The 22292-nt window shown below is 37.1% G+C and overlaps 1 protein-coding gene across 4 annotated transcripts in view; it reads right to left on the reverse strand.

Annotated features, from left to right (window-relative positions):
• The window catches only part of LOC127832214 (ubiquitin conjugation factor E4 B-like), a 98430-nt gene that overhangs the window by 34000 nt on the left and 42138 nt on the right, over positions 1 to 22292 (reverse strand). For all 4 annotated transcript variants that reach the window (XM_052357521.1, XM_052357520.1, XM_052357519.1 and 1 more), the window contains 3 exons: positions 14685 to 14799; positions 3142 to 3282; positions 1169 to 1285 (listed from right to left, as the gene is read on the reverse strand). In XM_052357521.1, the coding sequence (XP_052213481.1) occupies positions 1169 to 1285; positions 3142 to 3282; positions 14685 to 14799 (373 nt within the window). The remainder of the gene's footprint in view (positions 1 to 1168; positions 1286 to 3141; positions 3283 to 14684; positions 14800 to 22292) is intronic.

Consider the following 22292-nt stretch of genomic DNA (forward strand, 5'->3'; position numbering starts at 1 on the left):
GGTCCGGACAAGATCATATATGGCCATTTTTTACCTTTGAACTTGAAGTGTGACCTTGACGTTGCAGATAACAACGTAATTCTTTCGAATAACACACTGTCCAATGATGGTGAACAAATGTGCCAAATGATTTTAAAATCTCACAATGAACTACATAGTTATGGCCCGGACAAGCTCATTTATGGCCATTTTTTACCTATGAACTCAAAGTGGGACCTTGAACTTGGAGATATCCACGTTATTCTTTCACATGACACACCGTCTAATGATGGTGAACAAATGTGCCAAATGATTATAAAATCTCACAATGAACAACATAGTTATGGCCATTTTGACCTTTGAACTCAAAGTGTGACCTTGACCTTGGAGATATCATCGTACTTCTTTGGCATGACACACCGTCCAATGATGGTGAACAAATGTGCCAAATGATTTAAAAGTCTCACAATAAATGACAAAGTTATGGCCCGGACCAAGTTTGGTGAAGATCAGATGAAATTTTCAGGACAGACACACCGACGGACCGACCGACCGAGAAAGTGACTCCTATATAGCCCCGTTATAATAATACAAGGAACTCCCCTGAATTCCTCAAGAGTAGTCGGGTAACAATGCAGTGACAGTAATACAACAAACTCCCCTGAATCACTAATGAGCAGTCGGGTAACAATGCAGTGACAGTTATACAAGGAACTCCCCTGAATCACTCAAGAGCAGTCGGGTAACAATGCAGTGACAGAATACAAGGAATTCCCCTGAATCACTTAAGAGAAGTCGGGTAACAATGCAGTAACAGTTATACCAGCAACTCCCCTGAACCTATCAAGAGCAGTGGGGTAACAATTCAATGACAGTAATTCAAGGAACTCCCCAGAATCACTTCAGAGTAGTCCGGTTATATGAAACTTGTCTGATATCAACACATTTTTGCTTGAAGAAATATTATCTTTTTAGTTTTATAATATGTCAATATGGCATTAAATTATCAAATGCATGCAAACATTGTTATTGTAAGTGACTTCATTTACATGATGTCAATTGGTTTGTCTCCATTGATTTTGCACAAACATTAAAGTCCTCTAGCTTCAAGACAAAGGTATTATTGGCAGCTATTTAATCATACTGAAACATTATGTATTTAAAGTAAAGGACACAAAGAGGATCTTACGTTGTCCTCAGCTAGTACACTGAGTGCTAGGAAGGGCCCAAGGTATGAGAATCTTGCCAGCTCCAGCCCTCCTGCCTGGCTGATAGGCTCTGGACACCAGCTGGGCAGCCCGATCATCTGCAGAGACCAACATACAGAAGCCTGACAAGGGACTCATGAGTTGCAATTTAAGAAGAAATAGAACTCACTCTAATAACAATACGTTTTGACACAACCACTGGGAAAAGTCAACTGGCAGAGGCCCCTGTATCTACCGAGATACACAAGGGTCAAACTACCAGGTTACATAAAGGTTCGACTATCAGATTACACAATGTCTGACACATGGCTATGACTTACAGGTTACATATGGGTCTAACTACCAGGTTACACATGGGCCTTACAACAAGGTAGCACATGGGTCTGACTACAAGGTTACAAATTGGGTATAACTACCAGGTTACACTTGGGTCTGACTACCAGGTTACACATGGGTCTGACTACCAGGTTGCACATGGGTCTGACTACCAGATTGCACATGGGTATAACTACCAGGTTACACATGGGCCTGACAACCAGGTACACATGGGTCTTACTACCAGGTTACACATGTGTCTGACTACCTGGTTACAGATGGGTCTAACTTCCAGGTTACACATTGGTCTGACTACAAGGTTACATATGGGTCTGACTACCAGATTACAGATGGGTCTAACTCCCAGGTTACACATTGGTCTGACTACAAGTTACACATGGGTCTGACTACTAGGTGACAAATGGGTCTGACTACCAGGTTACACATGGGTCTAACTCCCAGGTTACACATTGGTCTGACTACAAGGTTACACATTGGTCTGACTACCAGGTGACAAATGGGTCTGACTACCAGGTTACACATAGGTCTGACTACCAGGTTACACATGGGTCTAACTCCCAGGTTACACATTGGTCTAACTCCCAGGTTACACATGGGTCTGACAACCAGGTAACACATGGGTCTGACTACAAGGTTACACATGGGTCTAACTACAACGTTACACATGGGTCTGACACACAGGTTACACATGCATCTAACTTCCAGGTTACACATGGGTTGGACTACCATGCTACACATGGGTCTGATTACCAGGTTCCAAATGGGTCTGACTACTAGGTTACACATGGGTCCAACTTCCAGGCTACACATGGGTCTGACGGGCCTACCTACCTACCAGGTAACACAAGGGTCTGACTGGCCTGGATTCTAACCAGGTTACACATGGGTCTGACTGGCCCAGCTACCTACCAGGTTACACATGGGTCTAACTGGCCCAGATACCTACCAGGTTACACATGGGTCTGACGGGCCTACCTACCTACCAGGTCACACAAGGGTCTGACTGGCCTAGCTACTAACCAGGTAACACAAGGGTCTGACTGGCCTAGCTACTAACCAGGTTACACATGGGTCTGTTTGGCCAAGCTACCTACCAGGTTACACATGGGTCTAACTGGCCCAGCTACCTACCAGGTTACACATGGGTCTGACTGGCCTAGCTACCTACCCGGTTACACATGGGTCTGACTGGCCCAGCTACCTACCAGGTAACAAAATTGTCTGACTGGCCCAGCTACCTACCAGGTAACACAAGGGTCTGACTGGCCCAGCTACCTACATGTACCAGGTAACACAAGGGTCTGACTGGCCAAGCTACCTACCAGGTTACACATGGGTCTAACTGGCCTAGCTACCTACCAGGTTTCACATGGGTCTAACTGGCCTAGCTACCTACCAGGTAACACATGGGTCTGACTGGCCCAGCTACCTACCAGGTTACACATGGGTCTAACTGGCCTAGCTACCTACCAGGTTACACATGGGTCTAACTGGCCTAGCTACCTACCAGGTTACACATGGGTCTGACTGGCATAGCTACCTACCAGGTTACACATGGGTGTGACTGGCCTAGCTACCTACCAGGTTACACATGGGTCTGACTGGCCTAGCTACCTACCAGGTTACACATGGGTCTGACTTGGCCACATTTGATCTCCACCAGCTCAGTGAGAACAGACAGACAGTCTCTGTAGTCATCTGTGTCCAGAGAGAGAGTCTGTGTGTGGCGATGAAGGCTCAGAAGTACAGGCACAAAAACCTGAAATAAGAGCAGGAATGCAGGGCATATTTTCGTCTATTTTTAAAAATTCAGCCCCATTCCTTCCAACCAAATGTATATATTTTTCCAGCTAAAATGAAAACAAATCTCATTAAACAAGAAGGCCTGAAAGGCCCAAAGTTGCTCACCTGAGATAAAAAGAAATGACCTGTTCTTCAACAACAATGTGACTAAACTATTTTTATTCTTTCCAAACATTCTTCATTTATACTTAAGCAATAATGCAAACAATACAAACAATTTATATAGAAATACAGTTCATTAACTTTCAAAAGTTAATCATAGTTAAAACAAGGTTTTGAAAACAATTATACACTTTCATGTCTAAACTTGGTCAACAGTTTGTGTTCAGTATGAGGCAAATGCCTGTAAAATGCCTGGATAAACAAACATCCGATATCACTATAATTGAATTCACTCAGTTCACTTCACTGAACAAATAATTAAGAACACACTTTCATTGTATTATTCACTTAAGTCTAATGTAAGACACTTTCAGAAAACAAACAGTTTAAATCCATTTCTTCGGCTTTGATTAATCACTTATAACTTGTGTTAATCACAACACACTAAGTCACTTTAATTAAAAGATTAGCCGAGATTTGTCATTTAATAAATTCACTATGTTCACTCATCACTTATTAAAAACACTAACTTGTTGTTGCATAAATTCACTAAGTCCTGTTCTTTATTAAATCACTAACTCAATATTTTCGCTTAGAGAAAAAAAAACTAATTCACTTTGCCTTAGTAATCACTTAACTTATAATTGCACTTAGTTAAAAGAACTAAACTAACTCCACTAACTTAACATTCCCAGTTAGTGAAACACAGTAAATCATTTATTCAAAATTTTCATTTAGAGAAAAATAAGACTAAGTCACTTTTACTTGGTGAAATTTCAACTTAGAACATTAAACTCACCTCCATGATAAAACTAACAGTTGCTACATTAAACAGGTCTGGCAGATTAGAAATTCACTAACCCCAATCTTTCAATTAGTGGACTAACTCTTTTAACTTAGAGCCAGGGGGTCTAGCATTAGTCTTTCACATGTATACCCAGATGTTTTGGTTGATTAGTTCTTATGGGAGAGGTCAACAATGCATAGTTCTGCTCACTGACCCGTCCTTAGTGATTGTTGCTACGCTTCACACGCTACATCCAAAATGGCGTCCTCTGATGCTGAAGCATCCGATACGCTTGTTGATATTTCTGACAATATTTCAGTTAAATTCCTACCAAATTATGATAAATTAGCAGATAGAATTTTAAATAGAGGTCTTAATTATTACACTCAAGGATACATTCACAACATAAAGATTTATAATGAAGAAAACCGTGTGCGTGTCGTCGCTGACTGCTGGAGATCTATGAGGAAAAATGAAAAACTGCATCGTTTGAACATCGATTTGTCCGATGAAAAGATTACAGAATCACACTGCAGTTGTAAAGTCGGGTGAGTTATTTTGCATGATTATTCAATTATTTAAAAAGTTTTCATTGTTATTGGTAACATCTTTATAAATCGTTAGTTTTTTATGTAAATTGCATAATGCAGAATATTTACATTATTTCAGACTGACTGGGCACTGTTCTCACATCATAGGGTTGGTAAAAACACTTCAGGGATTTAAACTGCATAACATTTCCACAGTTCCTAGCCAGTTCTTAGTTGTACAAGTGTTCTACAACAATTGCATTTTCCAAGAGGAGAGAAGATCAAACCAGTGCCAATAAATCACGTTGTTGTTGCCAGGGCAAGAGAAACGAGAAAGAGGAAACCTGTAATGTGTCAGATTGACACTTCAGTAAAGAAAGACAACTATTTTTTGTTACAGTATTTAATATTCATGATTCATTTCAGTCAAAAAAAATTAAGTAGCTTAAATCTGTTTCATCAATTTTGTATTAATTTTATACAGTGTAAACTTTCACTTAAGTACTTTTACACTCTTATTGCCATCAAACATGCATTTCCTTAAGATAAATTATTATCTAAAAAGCAACACCTATGAAATATGTCTACTTAAGGTTGCCTCCAGTGACAGCCCATGAAATAGAACAACTACAGAAGGCATCAGGCACGCCTCTAGAATACCTGCTGTCCCCAAAAAGATAAACAGTTAACACAAAGTTGGGACCTGTCCAAGTTGGATCATACCTTTCATACCAGGCATGTAACATGCAGCTTATTCCAGCCATACAAGTATATAACTCACACCCATCTTATATTTTCCATCTTTTATTATATAATAATCTGTAATTTTACATCATTCCATGAAACATCAGTACATAATTAAAAATACAAATAATTTATTTAATACAAAACATGTTAGCGCAATGTCGTGTAATTCCGACAGTTCGTCTAATTTCGACACTTTTCACAATATTTATAAGACTAGACTTAAATCGTCATCATCCCGTATGATTTCGTAGTAAAATGTGACGTAGTTGGTGTTGTGACGTCACCAGATAACATCTCTCTATGGAGCGTCTCGCTGTTTACATGTAGGTGAGTCATTTAAAATACGTACATTGTATTACTTTGCGAATTTTTCTAGCGTTATGGGCTTTGATAAGGGAGGTTACATAATGGTCAATTACGTCCCTTCAGTATTTCGCTGTATTTCTGGTATTTGAACAAGTTCTAGTATAAAATTTGTTTTACTTCACACTGTATTTGTGTTTGAATGGCGCCAAGCGTTTTTTAAACTATGATTTGTGGGGTGTCGAAATTATCCTCCGATTTTATACTATGGTGGGTAATTCCGACACTCCAAATGTTTTCAAGCATTACCAGCGCATATATATATTTATATAGTCTACATTGCAAAATAGATTGATTAAATAGAATTACTCTTTACATTGTTGTTGACGCAGCTGATTGAATATTATATATATGTATTTAGCTCTCTTTCTATATTTTTTCAAGCAGATTATTAAAAAAAAGAGCTTTTTAAAGATTTTGAAGGTTATTAATGATTTTTTTTTTTTTTTTTTTAAGCACGATGTCACGGCAAATTGCGTCAAAACCTAAGTACAGGCAATATTCGCCTTCAAAATTAAATGCAGCAATAAAAATGGTCGAAAATGGAATGTCTTAGAAAAAAGCTGCACAAACTTTTGGGATTCCACGCACCACACTTCTCGACAAACTGTCTGGGAGAACATCTGTTAGTGCAACACCTGGTCGCACAACTGTACTCACAAAGGCAGAAGAGCAAGTGTTGGTCGATTACTGCAAGCACTGTGCGAAAATCGGTTACCCACTTAAACGATATGAACTTTGCCTAGAAATCAAGAAAGTCCTCGATCACGACGGTCGATCTAACCCTTTTAAGAACAATCTGCCCGGAAAAGATTGGTACAGCGGGTTCATGAAGCGCCACCCTGATATTTCCGAGCGAACAGCGTCTACTCTTGGTCACCAACGAGCTATTGTGAACCAAGCGATGATTGCCAATTGGTTTCAAAACTTAACCACCTACCTTAAAACCGAAGTAGATGATTGGGAACGTCTTGTCGGTGATCCTAAGAGGTTCTTCAATGCAGACGAGAGCGGTTTCCCCTTGTGCGTAAACACGGGCAAAGTACTTGCAGAAAAGGGAGTACGACATGTGTACCAGGTAACAAGCAGCAACAAACAACAAATCACTGTCATGGCTTGCTTCAATGCTTGTGGAGATTATGTTCCACCGTTGATTGTCTATCCGGGTCAGCGATACCGTGATACGGGCATAGGTGAGTTCCCAGACGCCATATACGGCATGTCAGATAATGGCTGGATGGATAGCCAGCTGTTTTTATCCTTTTTGCACCATCTGGATGTCTTCATTGGTCAAAAGCAGATACAAAGGCCCGTGATATTGTTTGTAGATGGGCATTCCACACACATGAGTCTTGACGCGGCGCAGTTCTGCTATGATCATCAGATCATACTCTACTGCCTGCTTGAAAATGCCACTCACGTCCTACAGCCCTGTGATGTTGGCTTCTTTGGTCCATTAAAATCGGCCTGGAAACGACAAGTGAAAAGCTGGCACACTGAACATCTTGGTCAAACTTTCACCAAGAAACAGTTTCCTGGTGTATTTCGCAAATGTTGGGAAGATGTTTCCAAGATAGAAAATGCCATACATGGTTTTAAGCGATGCGGATTATTTCCACTGAATCCCGAAAATATTGACCAATCCAAGCTTCATCCCTCAGAAATACATGTATCTGTTGGTTCGCGTGGTGACGAAGGCTCTTCAAAAGAGAAGCACTGCAGCGCTCCTTCAGAAAATGGTGACCAGCCTGTAAGCGCTACTAATACAAGCGCCGAGACTCTGACAAAAAGTTCCGCATCTTTACCCGGTACTGTTGGAGCTTCGCCGGTGACAAGTGCTGCACATACGCTTCCAATCCAAAGCCAACAACAGAATGAGGGATCCGTCAGGGTTGTACAAACTGGCCGGGAACATCAGGTATCCGAGTCATTTGCTCTTCGAGTACCAGAGCTAACCCCCAAAAACCCTGTCAAAAGACTTCGCAGCAAGCTCCCAAAAGCGCTTTCCGGGCAAGCGGCATTGCAGATGCTGAAAGACCGCGAGATTGAAAAAGTTGCTCAAGAAGATGCTAAGAGAAAGAGAAAAGAAGAAAGAGAGCAGCGCAAGAAAGATAAAGAGGAGGAAAAAGAACGGAAACGTAAGATCCGCGAAGAAGAGAAGCAAAAGAAACAGGAGGCAAGGCGTCTTAAAGAGATTGTTAATGCGCAGAGGAAAAGGCGTGCTGACTCAACTTCTTCGTCTGACTCCGAAAGAGATGTCCACTTTGTTGAGAGCGACGACAATTTAAATGATGATGCTCAGTGCCCAGGATGTGATACGGATGACGGTGATCCCAGTGAATGGGTTGCATGCACGAAATGCCCGAGAAAGTGGCACATCTCGTGCACTGGAGATGCCATCCTGTGTGAAATCCCAACCGAGCAGATCGCGCAATATCCATTCATATGCGAATTATGCATGTGACAATAGGTGAAAAAAAACCACCGTGGCTCATTTGCCACATGTATATTTGTGCGCCGGTATAAGTTATTTGTTGCGATTACATGTCACAATATTTTAAACAATCATAAGATGGACTTCTATTGATTAAATGGGAAAAAAATCTGTTATTTTATTATTCAATATAAAAAAAAACTTGCCTCACAATGTAATATGTTCAGTGAAGATATTGAGTCACGTGGGGGCACAATACGAACTCTAAATGCAATTTATTTATAATTTTCTTATTAGTGATTAACACTAGTTTAGTATAATCCTATTTATTTAAGCTCGATTGCATCGAAAGCCTACGACTTATTGAGACACTCTCGAGTCTGTTTCCTGGAAAGAACCAGTACTTGGTGTCTGTGTAGATGATAATGAGCAAGGTTGAAGTAGAGATCGAACCCACGCACTCCTGATCGTTAGGCGGACACCACATTCACTTAACCACCGCAACCTAATTAACACTAGACATTAAAGAGATCGTGACATTCTATTAATTGAGAGATAAAATGTAAATAACTGATAAGAACAGTTGTTGAAAAATAATACAAAGACAAGTGTCGAAATTACCCGCTAACTGTCGAAATTACCCGCTAACTGTCGAAATTACACTCCGCCGCGTTTAGTTAAATCGCTGGAAGTTTTGAGTTATGCCGACAACGTTAATAACGTTCGTTAGCAAAATCCTTAAGTCAAAACGGCGTTTTTCCATTAGGTTTGGGCACTTGGAGGGTAATTGCGACACATCAGGACTTAATCAAATTTTACTCTTAAGGTGTCGAAATTACCCAACTTTGCTCTATTTGGTTTTAAAATATTTAGTTAAAACATATTTAAAATGGCAAGTTATGAGTCTATGATTTGTCCTTAACAAAAACATTCTGATGCAGAGTCATCACAGCACACACAGTCCATATTTTGTTAGCCTGCTTAAATAATGAAGTTTGCAGTCTATGTCCAATAAACTTGTATGTCTTTATTTTTGCAATTACTCTCTCTATGTGCACTCTATGTTTTGCTATTTTCTGTGTTAAGTATGTGTCTGTGGGAGTCATTTGGGAGGAAGAGGATGCAAATGGTGGAATATTAAGTGATAGTCCTATTTCACTAAGCTCATCTTTTATAGTAAAACCTTTATCAGCCATAACCCCGTCTCCTTTATTGATATATCCGTGTTCTAATAAAACCTTTAATAATGAAAAAAATCCACTCTTCTCGCAAATAGATTTATCAGATATTGCCCCTGTAAATAATTCAGATATGAACAGATCCGCTGGGGTCACAACCAACCAATGCCTTTAAGGCTGTAGATGTCTTATAATCACTGTAAAGTTGACTGTGTAGCCCAAGAGCATTAGGTACTTGTGTTTTAATTTCAGTTCCATCTATTATGATAAGAGTGTTTTGAAAATCTTTTTTGAAATCTTTTGGCATTTTAGAAATAATAACATCCCTATGAGGCCAGATTGATACTTGGCCAAACTTGAAATACATAATATCCAACATAGTATTAAACACAATTCCAGCAGATTGTAATGATATGTTGAATCTCATTGCTAAATCCTTGAGACCAAAGCCATGTCTTAATCTGCACAAAGTTAAAAGTAAAGCATTTTCATTTGAAAGCATTTTTAAGCCACTCCTGCCATATTTTTGTTTTTCATCTGGGTTAGGAAAAAGAAAGGCAAATAGAAATAAAAAATTGATATAAGTTATTCCAGTGTAGTAAACAAATAAGCCCTTCAATGACTTTTCTCTGTTCCTTATGCCTTCAGCACTAAAGTGTTCTTGTAGTTGTATTTTTCTTTGCTGTTCTTTAATAGTTACTCTCATACTACTAATTTCTTTGTCTTTTTTTCTAATTGCTTCCTTCAGATTGGTATTTTCAGCCTGAAGCAGTGCCATTTGTCGTGCCATTTGAAGTGGATTTGTCTCTTGTAGACCTAAAACAAAACAACACATTATTAATTTTTTTTTCAGACGAGGAATCTTAAAGAAGTTAAACCTGTCCCGACTGGAGGGTGCGGAGACCTGTCCGTTATAAAACCAGCCCCAGTAAAACTTCCCCTAATGTTTGAAATGCTGAAAAAAGAATTTTTACTGACAGATCCTGAAAACCTTGAGAAGTCAACAAGGCTACAAGCAGAGTGTACTCTGTGGTATTCTGCAAGAAAAAACAGATGTACAGCATCTAAATTTAGAGATGTTCTGAAAAGGAAGTCTGCACCTAGTGAAAAAATGTTAAAGAGGTTATTTCATCCTAGTATTGTTCATGCAGCTTCCTTAAACTATTGAGGCAGAAATGAAAGTAAAGCAAAATCAAAATATCTAACTCAATTTCCAGACAGACATATTCACAAATGTGGTTTTGTTGTGAACAATGAGTTTCCTTTTCTCTGTGCCACTCCAGATGGCAAACTTTGTGACAATGGACAGGCAGGAATTATAGAAATAAAATGGATGTGATTTCTGTGAGTTCATTGTATTCTGCCCAAATGAGAAAGACTTGTTTGTTAAGCGTATTTTCCCAGATGTAAATTTCATGGAATCGATGCTTATTGCTGTGTCATTTTTCGTTGAACAGTTTGCCCTACCTTATCAAAAAAGTAGCCACTAAATGTTTACCTGCATCTGTTTGGCAGCTGATATCTATATGATGCCTGATGGAGTCTACAGACTTGAAATCTGTCGTTGCGTTTCTGAAATTCAAATGTGAAAATAAACAGAATCCATGTATGTTCTCACGAATGTGTCTGTGTATCTACAGTTTTTTATGTCAATTATGTACTTCATTTGCATAATAATCTTTATATTGTAATAAAGTGCTGCTTAAAAGAAAACACTTTTAAAATTACTTTGGCTGGCTTAATAATGCCAAGGGCAATATTAAAGAATTCCACACATTGAATCAATTATTTTGTTTTGTAAATAATGATTCATTAAATGATTGATAACAGTAACATATATAAGAAATTATTTCCTATGCGGATAAAACTACTTACTCTTTGTGACTGTCCCCATTAAAATTGCCTTCCAATTTTCTTTGTTTTGGTGGGGGGCTGGTTGGAGTGGTACGAGAGCCATCGGCTTGCATTGGGTCTGGGAACATGTCTGTTGGTCCTGCACCACCGACAAAGTGCTGCAAGAAATACATTTATTTAATACAGCTACTGAACATGTATTTGTTTTCCCAAAAAATGCTGCAAGAAGTTAAATAATTAAATTAAAAAACCTTTACCAACTTTGTTTACCATTTGCATGATTCAACAGGCAGAGATTTAACCTCTTGGATGGTTGACAGTGTTTACATTTTAACAGTTTACTAACCAGGGCATAAACATTTAATTTAGATTTGTACATGTACAGTACATGTATGCACACATTAGCACTGATAAAGGTGAAGTTTACATTAATGATTATCATCACAATGGACGAAAAAGAGTATCTCTAGTACATAAAATAGCAATCATTAAAGACAAGAATATCAGTGAAATTGATGGATGCTCCCCGATGATGCGCTTTATCAATCTATGTGTTAATAACCACCTAAAAAAATCTATTATTAGCCTCTGTGACCTTGACCTTGACCCCAGTGACCTCAAACCTCATCAAAAGGTAGAGGTCCGTGCAAGGTACCTACATGCCAAATATGAAAGAGATCGGTAAAGTATTGAAGGTGCTATGAGAAACGGTAACAAAAGTGTGACGGAAGGAAGGAAGTAGGGAAGGAACTTCAAACTGGCAACTATATGCTCCCCGAAAATTTTCGGGGAGCATAAAAAATATTATAAAGTAAATTAAGTTCTTACCGTGGAACAAACGACCTTGTTTACATCTATTTTCGTAACATTGAGCTGCTCGTGTGGACGACCGCAAGCTTTAATCCATCTTAAACATTTTTCTAACTGAGTTTTGGCTTAGGGAAGGTTATGAATTTAGCACCGTTCATTCTGTCAGGGAATCGGGCATCGGCCTTGCATGTCCCCCACGCACATTCTATTACCATTTTGAAATTATTTGATTAATACTTTCGTAAGCAACACTTTTCACTATTGATTTAACGAATGGCGTGTGAAGCGTAGCAACAAGCAGTCTGGCAGCAAATACAGTACCGCTATTTGATTGGTTGAAAATATGACTGTAGAAACTATGCATGTGCCAGTCCCCTGATTCTGAAGTGTAGCAGGCATAGTAACATAGGTAAACATCCAATCAAATGAGAGCACTGCTATTCTTAGCATCCAGGTAAAGATAAGCACTGATCAAAGATCATCACTGACCACTGATGTAAACTATCTGCACTTACAGAGAGTTTAAAGCATTTATTTCATTTCTTAAGAATTATCATACAATGAAAATATACCTGATCTATCATTAATGAATTTATAAGTTATTAACTATCATCAATGAATTTAAAAGTTATAAAAAATTGTAATAATTTGCCATGTTTTTGCACCCATCATGACCATTTTTGATCTCGTACGAGATATATTTATAAAATCGATGTTTAAAAAAAAATATGATGATTAGGCAAAAAAATGTGACTTCGAGAGTGTTCACAAGCTTTTTTTACTGAATAAATATAAGGAAAATGACCCCCCCTGGCGGCCAAGTTTTTTTACCGGTCCAAACCATTTTCGAACTCAACTGTCATATCCAAGAAGTTCACAATCTGTCAAAAAAACTGATATTAATATTAGTTTCTGTTAGTCTAGAAGTTGCTTCAAAAATTTAGTTTATAAAATAAGTCTAACTTAATCTAAAGAACACAATTAATGGAGAGTGCAAAACTCCAGTTACTCAAATGTAAAAAATAAGAAGAATTTACAAAAGTTATTTTAATCAAAAGAGTCTTTATAATTTAGAAAATGCCAAATAACAAGGTTGCCATGGAAACAGTTTCTATAGCACAGTCTGCTAAATACACCAAAACACAGTAGGTTAACTTGGCTTATCAGTAAAGATCAAAGATAAGGCTCTACAGGGCATTAGTACATGTGCATTTATTTTATGAAATAGGTTTATTAAATTGCATGCAAACTACTGTCTTTATGTACACCACATTTTATGAAAGAAGTCCCAGGTTTATACAAGGGACTTAACTATTACTTAACTATTAGAAAGTATGTACAGTTTATCTTTCTTTAACATTATGGCTTATCACAACTAGACTGTTTTCACTATATACATATAGAGAAAACTACCCGCCCCTTGGCAGCCATGTTTTTTTTAAGCAAAGGTTACCATTTCTGAACTCATTCAAGATATCATTGGGACAAATCTTCTGAGCAAGTTTCATGAAGATCAGAAAATAAATGTGGCCTCTAGAGTGTTAACAAGGTTTTACTATAGCCATATAAGGAAAAATGCCCGGCCCCCTGGCGGCCATGTTTTTCAACCAACCGACATCATTTGCGAACTCGTCCAAGATATCATTGGGATGAATCTTCTGACCAAGTTTTATGAGGATCGGACAATAAATGTGGCCTCTAGAGTGTTAACAAGATTTTGCTATAGCCATATATAGCCATATAAGGAAAAATGCCCCGCCTCTTAGCAGCCATGTTTTTCAAGCAAACGTAACCATTTTCGAACTCATCCAATTTATCATTGAAACCAATCTTCTGACCAAATTTCATGAAGATTGGACAATAAATGTGGCCTCTAGAGAGTGAACAAGGCAAATGTTGACGTCGCACAACGGATGACGGACAAAAGGCGATCACAAAAGCTCACCATGAGCACCTTGTGCTCAGGTGAGCTAAAAATAACAAATAAATCAACGGATTTTTATTTGAATATTTTTTTATAAAAAACAAACAAAGTCTACAAAGTTTGCCTATGTTCACTTTAAATAAGGCTATCTATTTCAAGTTGCTAGATATTCATTACTTGAATGAATTTATCTTGCTTCTTTACAATCTTAAACTTTCCATTCATAATTTATGATAAAATTATTGCTCATTGTCAAAATTGTTATTTAATTGTATATTTCAGAGTATAAAATAGCATTTTGATAACAGTTTCCCAGCCTTGTTCTTCCAGTATTTCTTGTATGCAATAAATAAGAATTTTGAGAAAAAATCTAAGGGTCCAGCAGATATTTTATGGTCGATGGCTTTAAATTTTCTGCATAGATTTGATTCTCACATCTTCCTATTTGCAAAGTATGATGCCATCCTTAAACAAACTTGTGATAAGTACTCTCTAGGCACACACGCTTTTGAAAGCAGTTAAGCTTTGTAAAAAATTACTTTTATTATTTTGACTTAGATAAAATATGTGTAATCCATATGGATATTAACCACCATAAAGCTAACAACTTTTTAGCAACTACACTGAACCTTTTTGAATGATTCTGTATCTCTGTGTATTGTAAAGATGAGCTCAGAGAGGAAGCCCCGTGGCAGGCTGTGAGACAACAGATATGGAAGCAGCACAGACATGCACACTTCCGATCTGAAAACAAACAAACAAACATGACAAAAGTGCATTTACCCATTAGATTTTGTTAAATGTACCAAGAATATCTAAAGAGCATAAACATTACATGTTTGTCAACTTTTACAATACATTTTCATAACACACTAAAACAGATGAAAGTCTACAAGTACAAACACGAGTTTAATTGTCACAAATATACACACATCAATAGTCTTTTGTAAGTTAAAGATGGGATAAAGTGTAAATTGAATAATTACATTTGACCTTAAAATATGGCAATTCTCTTTGACATAGACACCTGATTCTTTTTGTGTGTGTGTGTATGCTTCACTTTGGCCAATATATTTGAAAATCTTATTTATGCTGAAGAATATGTTTTAAAATTACAACTTTATAGTGACCTTGTCTTGTGTTCTGCGGATGACACAATGTAAACAATACTTTTCATTTCTGCAGTATAATCTGAAAACCAATGCTTGTCAAAGTAATTCTCTTGAAAAAAGTACTAATTCTTGATTTCTTGTATTCACATTTGACCTAAAACTGTGACCTTAAAAATAACCCTGAGTCTTTCATGTGATACTCCTTAATAATATAATGTCACCACTTCTGCAAAGTTATCTAAACAAGAGGGCCATATGGCCCTTAATCACTAACCTACGTTCAACAACACAGATTGTTGAAGACTTGACCAACTAGATCTTAGAAAGAAAACAAGGGACAAAATTGTCACAAAACCAGGATTTCAAAAAAAAAATATTTACAAGAGCTTGTCACAGTAGTGCCAAATCCCCGCCGAAATGTGTTTGCTTGTATGACAACATTTGTTTTAGAGAGTAGAATAATATTTGTAAAAACAAATAAAGGAAGATGATTCATTATGCTCCGGACAAAAATTTACTTTGAAATTAAATAAAGGGATATAATTCAAACACTAAGGTAGATAGAGTTATGGTTCTTAGTCACTGCACTTCTCCTTCTTGCCATCTGTTTAAGTTTGAAGTTTCAAGTAAATCCCTTCAGTAGATTTAGAGTTATGCTCCTGACAAAAATTTACTTTAAAATTATATAAAGGGGGAGATAATTAAAAAACTAAGGTAGATAGAGTTATGGTTCTTGGTCACTGCACTTCTCTTAGTAGCCATATGTTTATATTTCAAGTTTCAAGTAAATCCCTTTAGTACATTTAGAGTTATGCTCCGGACAAAATTTACTTTAAAGTTATATAAAAGGGGAGATAATTCAAAAACTAAGGTAGATAGAGTTATGGTTCTTGGTCACTGCACTTCTCCTACTAGCCATCTGTTTATATTTCAAGTTTTAAGTAAATCCCTTCAGTAGATTTAGAGTTATGCTCTGGACAAAAATTTACTTTAAAATTATATAAAAGGGGAGATAATTCAAAAACTAAGGTAGATAGAGTTATAGTTCTTGGTCACTGTACTTCTCCTACTTGCCATCTGTTTATATTTCAAGTTTCAAGTAAATCCCTTCAGTAGATTTAGAGTTATGCTCCGGACAAAAATTTACTTTAAAATCATATAAAAGGGGAGATAATTCAAAAACTAAGGTAGATAGAGTCTTGGTCACTGCACTTCTCCTAGTTGCCATCTGAATATATTCTAAGTTTAAAGTAAATCCATTGAATAGATTTGGAGTTATGCTCCGGACAAAGTTTCAGCCCGACGGACAGACGGACAGGACCAATTACTATATCCCCTCTGATTTTTTTTTCGGCAGTGATAATAACTAGAGAGCTTTGTCACAGACGTGATGTATACCCCCACATGCTGCATTGACACATAATATTTTGAAAGCTGTCTTCACAAAACAGGAAAAGCTAATGGCGATTTTTAAGAATTATTATGCCATTATCATTTATGGCCATTTGGACCTTTGAACTCTTGAATTCTTTCGCATGACAAGCCGTCCATTGACTGTGAACAAAATTAATGTACAGATTCATTTTAAAATCTCAAAATAAATGACATAGTTATGGCCCGGACAAGCTCATCTTGACCTTGGAGATATCGCCGAAATTCTATCGCATGACTTAACGTCCAATGATTGTGAACAAATGTACTGAGTAATTTTAAAATCTCACAATGAATGACATAGTCATGGCCCAGACAAGATCATTTATGGCCATTTTTGATCTTTGAACTCAAAGAGTGACCTTGACCTTGGAGATATTGATGTAATTCTTTCGAATGACACACCGTCCAATGATTGTGAACAAATGTACCAAGTAATTTTAATATCTCACAATGAATGACATAGTAATGGCCCGGAGAAGATCATTTATGGCCATTTTTTACCTTTGAACTCAAAGTGTGACCCTGACTTAGGAGATATTGACGTAATTCTTTCGAGCAACACCACGTCCAATGATGGTGAACAAATGTGCCAAATGATTTTAAAATCTCACAATGAACCACATAGTTTTGGTGCGGACAATCTTGTTCCACCCGCCCGCCAGCCCCCTAGCCGACATTCGCCAATCTAATAACCAGTTTTTTCCTAAAACCTGGTTAACAATTGGATAGACCTAAATAAATAATACATGTGTCAACTGGCACTCACATTTTAATTTTGTCTCAAAACTCTGCTAAAATTTAAAAAAAGCTGTTCATGACGAAATTTGATTTTTGACCTATTTAGTAATGAGATAGGTGATATATGTAACACTCAGTCTTTTCATGTTAGGCCTTTGGTAAGTTGTCATTAAATTGAATTATGAATGAAAAACTTGCAGCCTGGACAAGCTGTATTACAGCCGACTGAGACCTTTGAAGCTGACCTATGAGGTAGGGAGACAGGTGTAACACATGAAATGCTGTGTCCTCATGGCTGTCACTAGTGGTGAGTTATCTTAAAATAGCATAATTAATGACAAAGTTACAGTGCAAATAAGCTGTTTTGAAGTCTGACCTTGACCTTTGAGTTACACAGACAAGTGCAACATGCGACAGGTCATCTTGTGATGACGTGCATGTGTGCCAAAGCATTTTAGAATTCATCAATGTATGGTAAATTCATCAATGTATGGTAAATTCATCAATGTATGGTACATTCATCTATGTATGGTTAATGTATGGCAGAGACATGGAATGTTCAGGCTGTTTTATGGCTTTTTGTATTAGACTTTTGACATTGACCTTTGAGGCAGGCTGGGGGACGTGTTTTTACAAATGAATCTTAGTCTTATTATCATTTACTTTTATGCCAAGTTATTTTAAATATCTCAATATATGGCAACCTTATGGCTGAGACAAACATTTTCAAGCTGTTGAAATTTATGACAAAATTTAAATTTAAACCACTACCTGTGTACTTGACCAGAGGAGTGTTACAGCCGACATGTTGTATTATGATGGTGGACATTTAGGCAACATTATTAAAAAATCCGTCAATACATGGAAAAGTTATGGCTTGAACAGGAAAATTTGCACAAATGTGACGGACATGCAAATATACAGTGCAACTGCTACATGCTCAGGTGCGCTAAACACATTTAAAAAAAATAATTATGTGTGTTGAATAAAGTGTTGACCTATATCTGTGATTTCAAATATGACATGTTGGGACCAAGACCATGTGCTTGTCATCCCACCCAACAAGAGCTGTGTCTGTGAAACGCAATGCCCCTAGTGCACTTTTTAGTGTTAGGGAAAAAAATGACGTGGAAATTGTTACTTAAAGAAAGATTGTAACGTTGTTAAATATCTATGGAACAGAAAAAACTCAGCCTTGATCAGAAAGTCATGCAAGTAGACTCACACAAAAAATTAGGTTAGTACATGTATCTGAAAGCGTTTCTGAGAAAAATCCAGAAAAGTGTTACTAAAAAAATTGTTCAATGACTGAACTTTGTAAAAACAAGAGCTGTCTTCATAGGAAGACATATGCCCCCGAAAAATGCTTTTTCGAAACCTTAATCGAAAAATGCTTTTTCGAAACCTTAATGCAGATTTCGAAACCTAAATGGGGACCCTAAGTTCAAGGTCAAGGTCAAAGGGGTCAAAATATACACATGCATATGATACCAAATATGAAGGTTACATCTGAAGTGACATAGAAGTTATGCGCATTTTTCGAAACCTAAACGCAAAAGTGCGACGGAAAGATGGAAATGCAATCACTATATGCAATAAACGGACCAGAACGAAACTCAAACTTAATCTGTAAGTCGATAGGTAGACTCAGAAACCATGTAAGTATCTGAAAGTTTGTTTTTTTAATCCGGAAAATTACTTTAAAGTTAGGCCCATTACCTTGCCAAAAAATATGGACCAGAATAAAACTCGAACTTGATCTGTAATCAATGAAGGTAGACTCACTAAAACTTATGTTGGAAATACATAAGTTTTTTAGTTTTTTTTTAACAACACTTTTTAGTCTAAGAACCATGCTGGACAAAGTGTTATAGTTTTGTGGTAATTCCTTTATTTGACAATAAAATCTGACCTTGGTTTTTGACCTAGGGACCTGATTATTACCTGCCACATTCTATCTCACAATGAATGTCATTTCTGAAAAGTGATGTTAAGTAAACATCCATTCAGTACAAAGTGTTAGGGGTAGATTGACCTTATTCAATTAAAATTTAACTTGTGACCTGGCCTTTGGCCTAGGGGCCTGGTAATTGCATACTCCAGTCAGTAGAATAATGCTGCAGTGATTTATTTTGTCTAATTGGGAAAAAAACAGTACCAGCCCAATTAGAAGAAAGAATGGCACGAAAACCCCTGAAATTGGGAAAATTTGCATCGTAAAGTATTCACATAAGGAAATTTATGTATTTTATTTTTTGCTCACAAATACCTTAAAATTGATAACTTAGTTTTGCTAAGTTGTCAATATTATATTTACTTAGGTTCAAGCCATAGAGCTGCATAGAGAATACAACTTAATGTTGCATTTTATTTCTAATAAAAAAAAATGTAAACCTTAAATTGGGGATTTTGGGGAAAGCAATTGGGAAATTTGTAGTCCTTTCCCAATAGGGAAAGTGCAGTTTTCCGATACTTTATGAAGAAGGAAATAAATCGCTGAGCTAATCTCAAATATTAAAAAACAAGAGCTGTGTTTGTGAAACACAATGCCCCCTACTGCGCCGCTTTGAAGCCATTTATTTTACCTTTGACCTTGAAGGATGACCTTGACCTTTCACCACTCAAAATGTGAAGCTCCATGAGATACGCATGCATGCCAAATATGGAGTTGCTATCATCAATATTGCAAAATTTGACCTTTGACCTTGACCTTGAAGGATGACCTTGACCTTTCGCCACTCAAAATGTGCAGGTCCATGAGATATGCATGCATGCCAAATATCGAGTTGCTATCTTTAATATTGCAAAATTTGACCTTTGACCTTGACCTTGAAGGATGACCTTGACCTTTCACCACTCAAAATGTGCAGCTCCATGAGATACACATGCATGCCAAATATCAAGTTGCTATCGTCAATATTGCAAAAAAAAAAAATCTTTGACCTTGACCTTGAAGGATGACCTTGACTTTGACCTTTCACCACTCAAAATGTGCAGCTCCATGTGATACGCATGCATGCCAAATATCGAGTTGATATCTTCAATATTGCAAAATTTGACCTTTGACCTTGACCTTTTACCACTCAAAATGTGCAGCTCCATGAGATACGAATGCATGTCAAATATCGAGTTGCTATCCTCAATATTGCAAAATTTGACCTTTGACCTTGAAGGATGACCTTGACCTTCAACCACTCAAAATGAGCAGCTCAATGAGATATGCATGAATGCCAAATATCAAGTTGCTATCTTCAATATTGCAAAATTTGACCTTTGACCTTGACCTTGAAGGATGACCTTGACCTTTCATCACTCAAAATGTGCAGCTCCATGAGATACACATGCAAGCCAAATATCAAGTTACTATTTTCAATATTGCAAAATTTGACATTTGACCTTGACCTTTCACCTTGAAGGATGACCTTGACCTTTCATCACTCAAAGTGTGCAGCTCCATGAGATACACATGCATGCCAAATATCAAGTTGCTATCTTCAATATTGCAAAAGTTATGGGCAATGTTAAAGTTTTTGGACGTACGCACAGATGGACAGACTGACTGATAAACTGACTGACGAACAGACAGACTGACTGACGAACAGACAGATGGACAGTTCAAAAACTATATGCCACCCTTCAGGGTCATAAAAAAGTTATGGCGAAAGTTAAAATTTTCGGACGAACGAACAGATGCCATATATTTGACCTTGAAGGATGACCTTGACCTTTCACCTTTCAAAATGTGCAGCTCCATGGGATACACATGCATGCAAAATATCAAGTTGCTATCTTCAATATTGAAATAGTGATGGCCAATGTTAAAGTTTTCGGACGGACGGACAGAGGCCATATATTCGACATTTGACCTTGAAGGATGACATTGACCTTCACCTTTCACTACTCAAAATGTTAAGCTCCATGAGATACACATGCATGCAAAATATCAAGTTGCTATCTTCAATATTGAAAAAGTAATGGTCAATGTTAAAGTTTTCGGACGGACAGACGCCATATATTTGACCTTTGACCTTGAAGGATGACCTTGACCTACACCTTTCACCACTCAAAATGTTCATTAAGTCTCATTTTTTTCAGTTGTGCGAAGCTATTAAAAAATTTCTACTTTTCACCTTGAATTGTGTTCTTGACCTTGAACCAAAAGGCCAGGGTTGTGTGTATTACAATGAAACCTATCATTCTTATAAATTCTGCTAATTCATTCAGATTTTAATTAGGGATGGCATCGAATACCTATAGCGGTATTCGAATATTCGCAAATCCATTCAATCGAATATTCGAATATTCGCATAAAACGGCTGGTTGGATATAACTTCTTTTACTCAGTTTAGTATCCAGTTGGGATATTTAATATAAATTGACACAGAAATACAATTGAATATACAATTGTTGTGTTGAGAAATAGAAAGAAAATGTAGCTTAATTGTAAAAACAAACTTTTGTAAAGCCTATTTAAGCGAAATATATCAGAAAAGAGTGAAACTTGTTGTGTGTTAACTTCAATTGCTTTGTAAGTTATATCTGTATGCTGAATACGAGGCTGTTTGTTTACGTTGCTATCAAATAATTGTATCGCTGTCGGCTCATACTATGACCGATACTGTAATCGGGCACAAATAGAAGAGAAAATTTCATGTTATATCATTTTATTTTTATTTGAAATTTGAAAGTAACGATTGCGTGTACATTTTTATAAAGAAACATATCATAAGGCATGCAAAGTACACCAAATATTCAAGAGCAAATATAAGGAAAAACATCATGTCATAGAATTTTATTTTGCTTTATAACGTACTTTAATGCCAAAGCGACACACTTTTGTCATTTTTCGCGCTGAACCAATGATCCACTTTCTTTGCAAAATTAACAAGCACAATACTAACTCAAAGTCGTATTTTTCCAAACGAGAATAATGTCATATGTCGTTGCCTAGCC

This window comes from Dreissena polymorpha, chromosome 5, assembly GCF_020536995.1.
Source record: "Dreissena polymorpha isolate Duluth1 chromosome 5, UMN_Dpol_1.0, whole genome shotgun sequence".
In the NCBI taxonomy this organism is placed as follows: Eukaryota; Metazoa; Mollusca; class Bivalvia; order Myida; family Dreissenidae; genus Dreissena; species Dreissena polymorpha.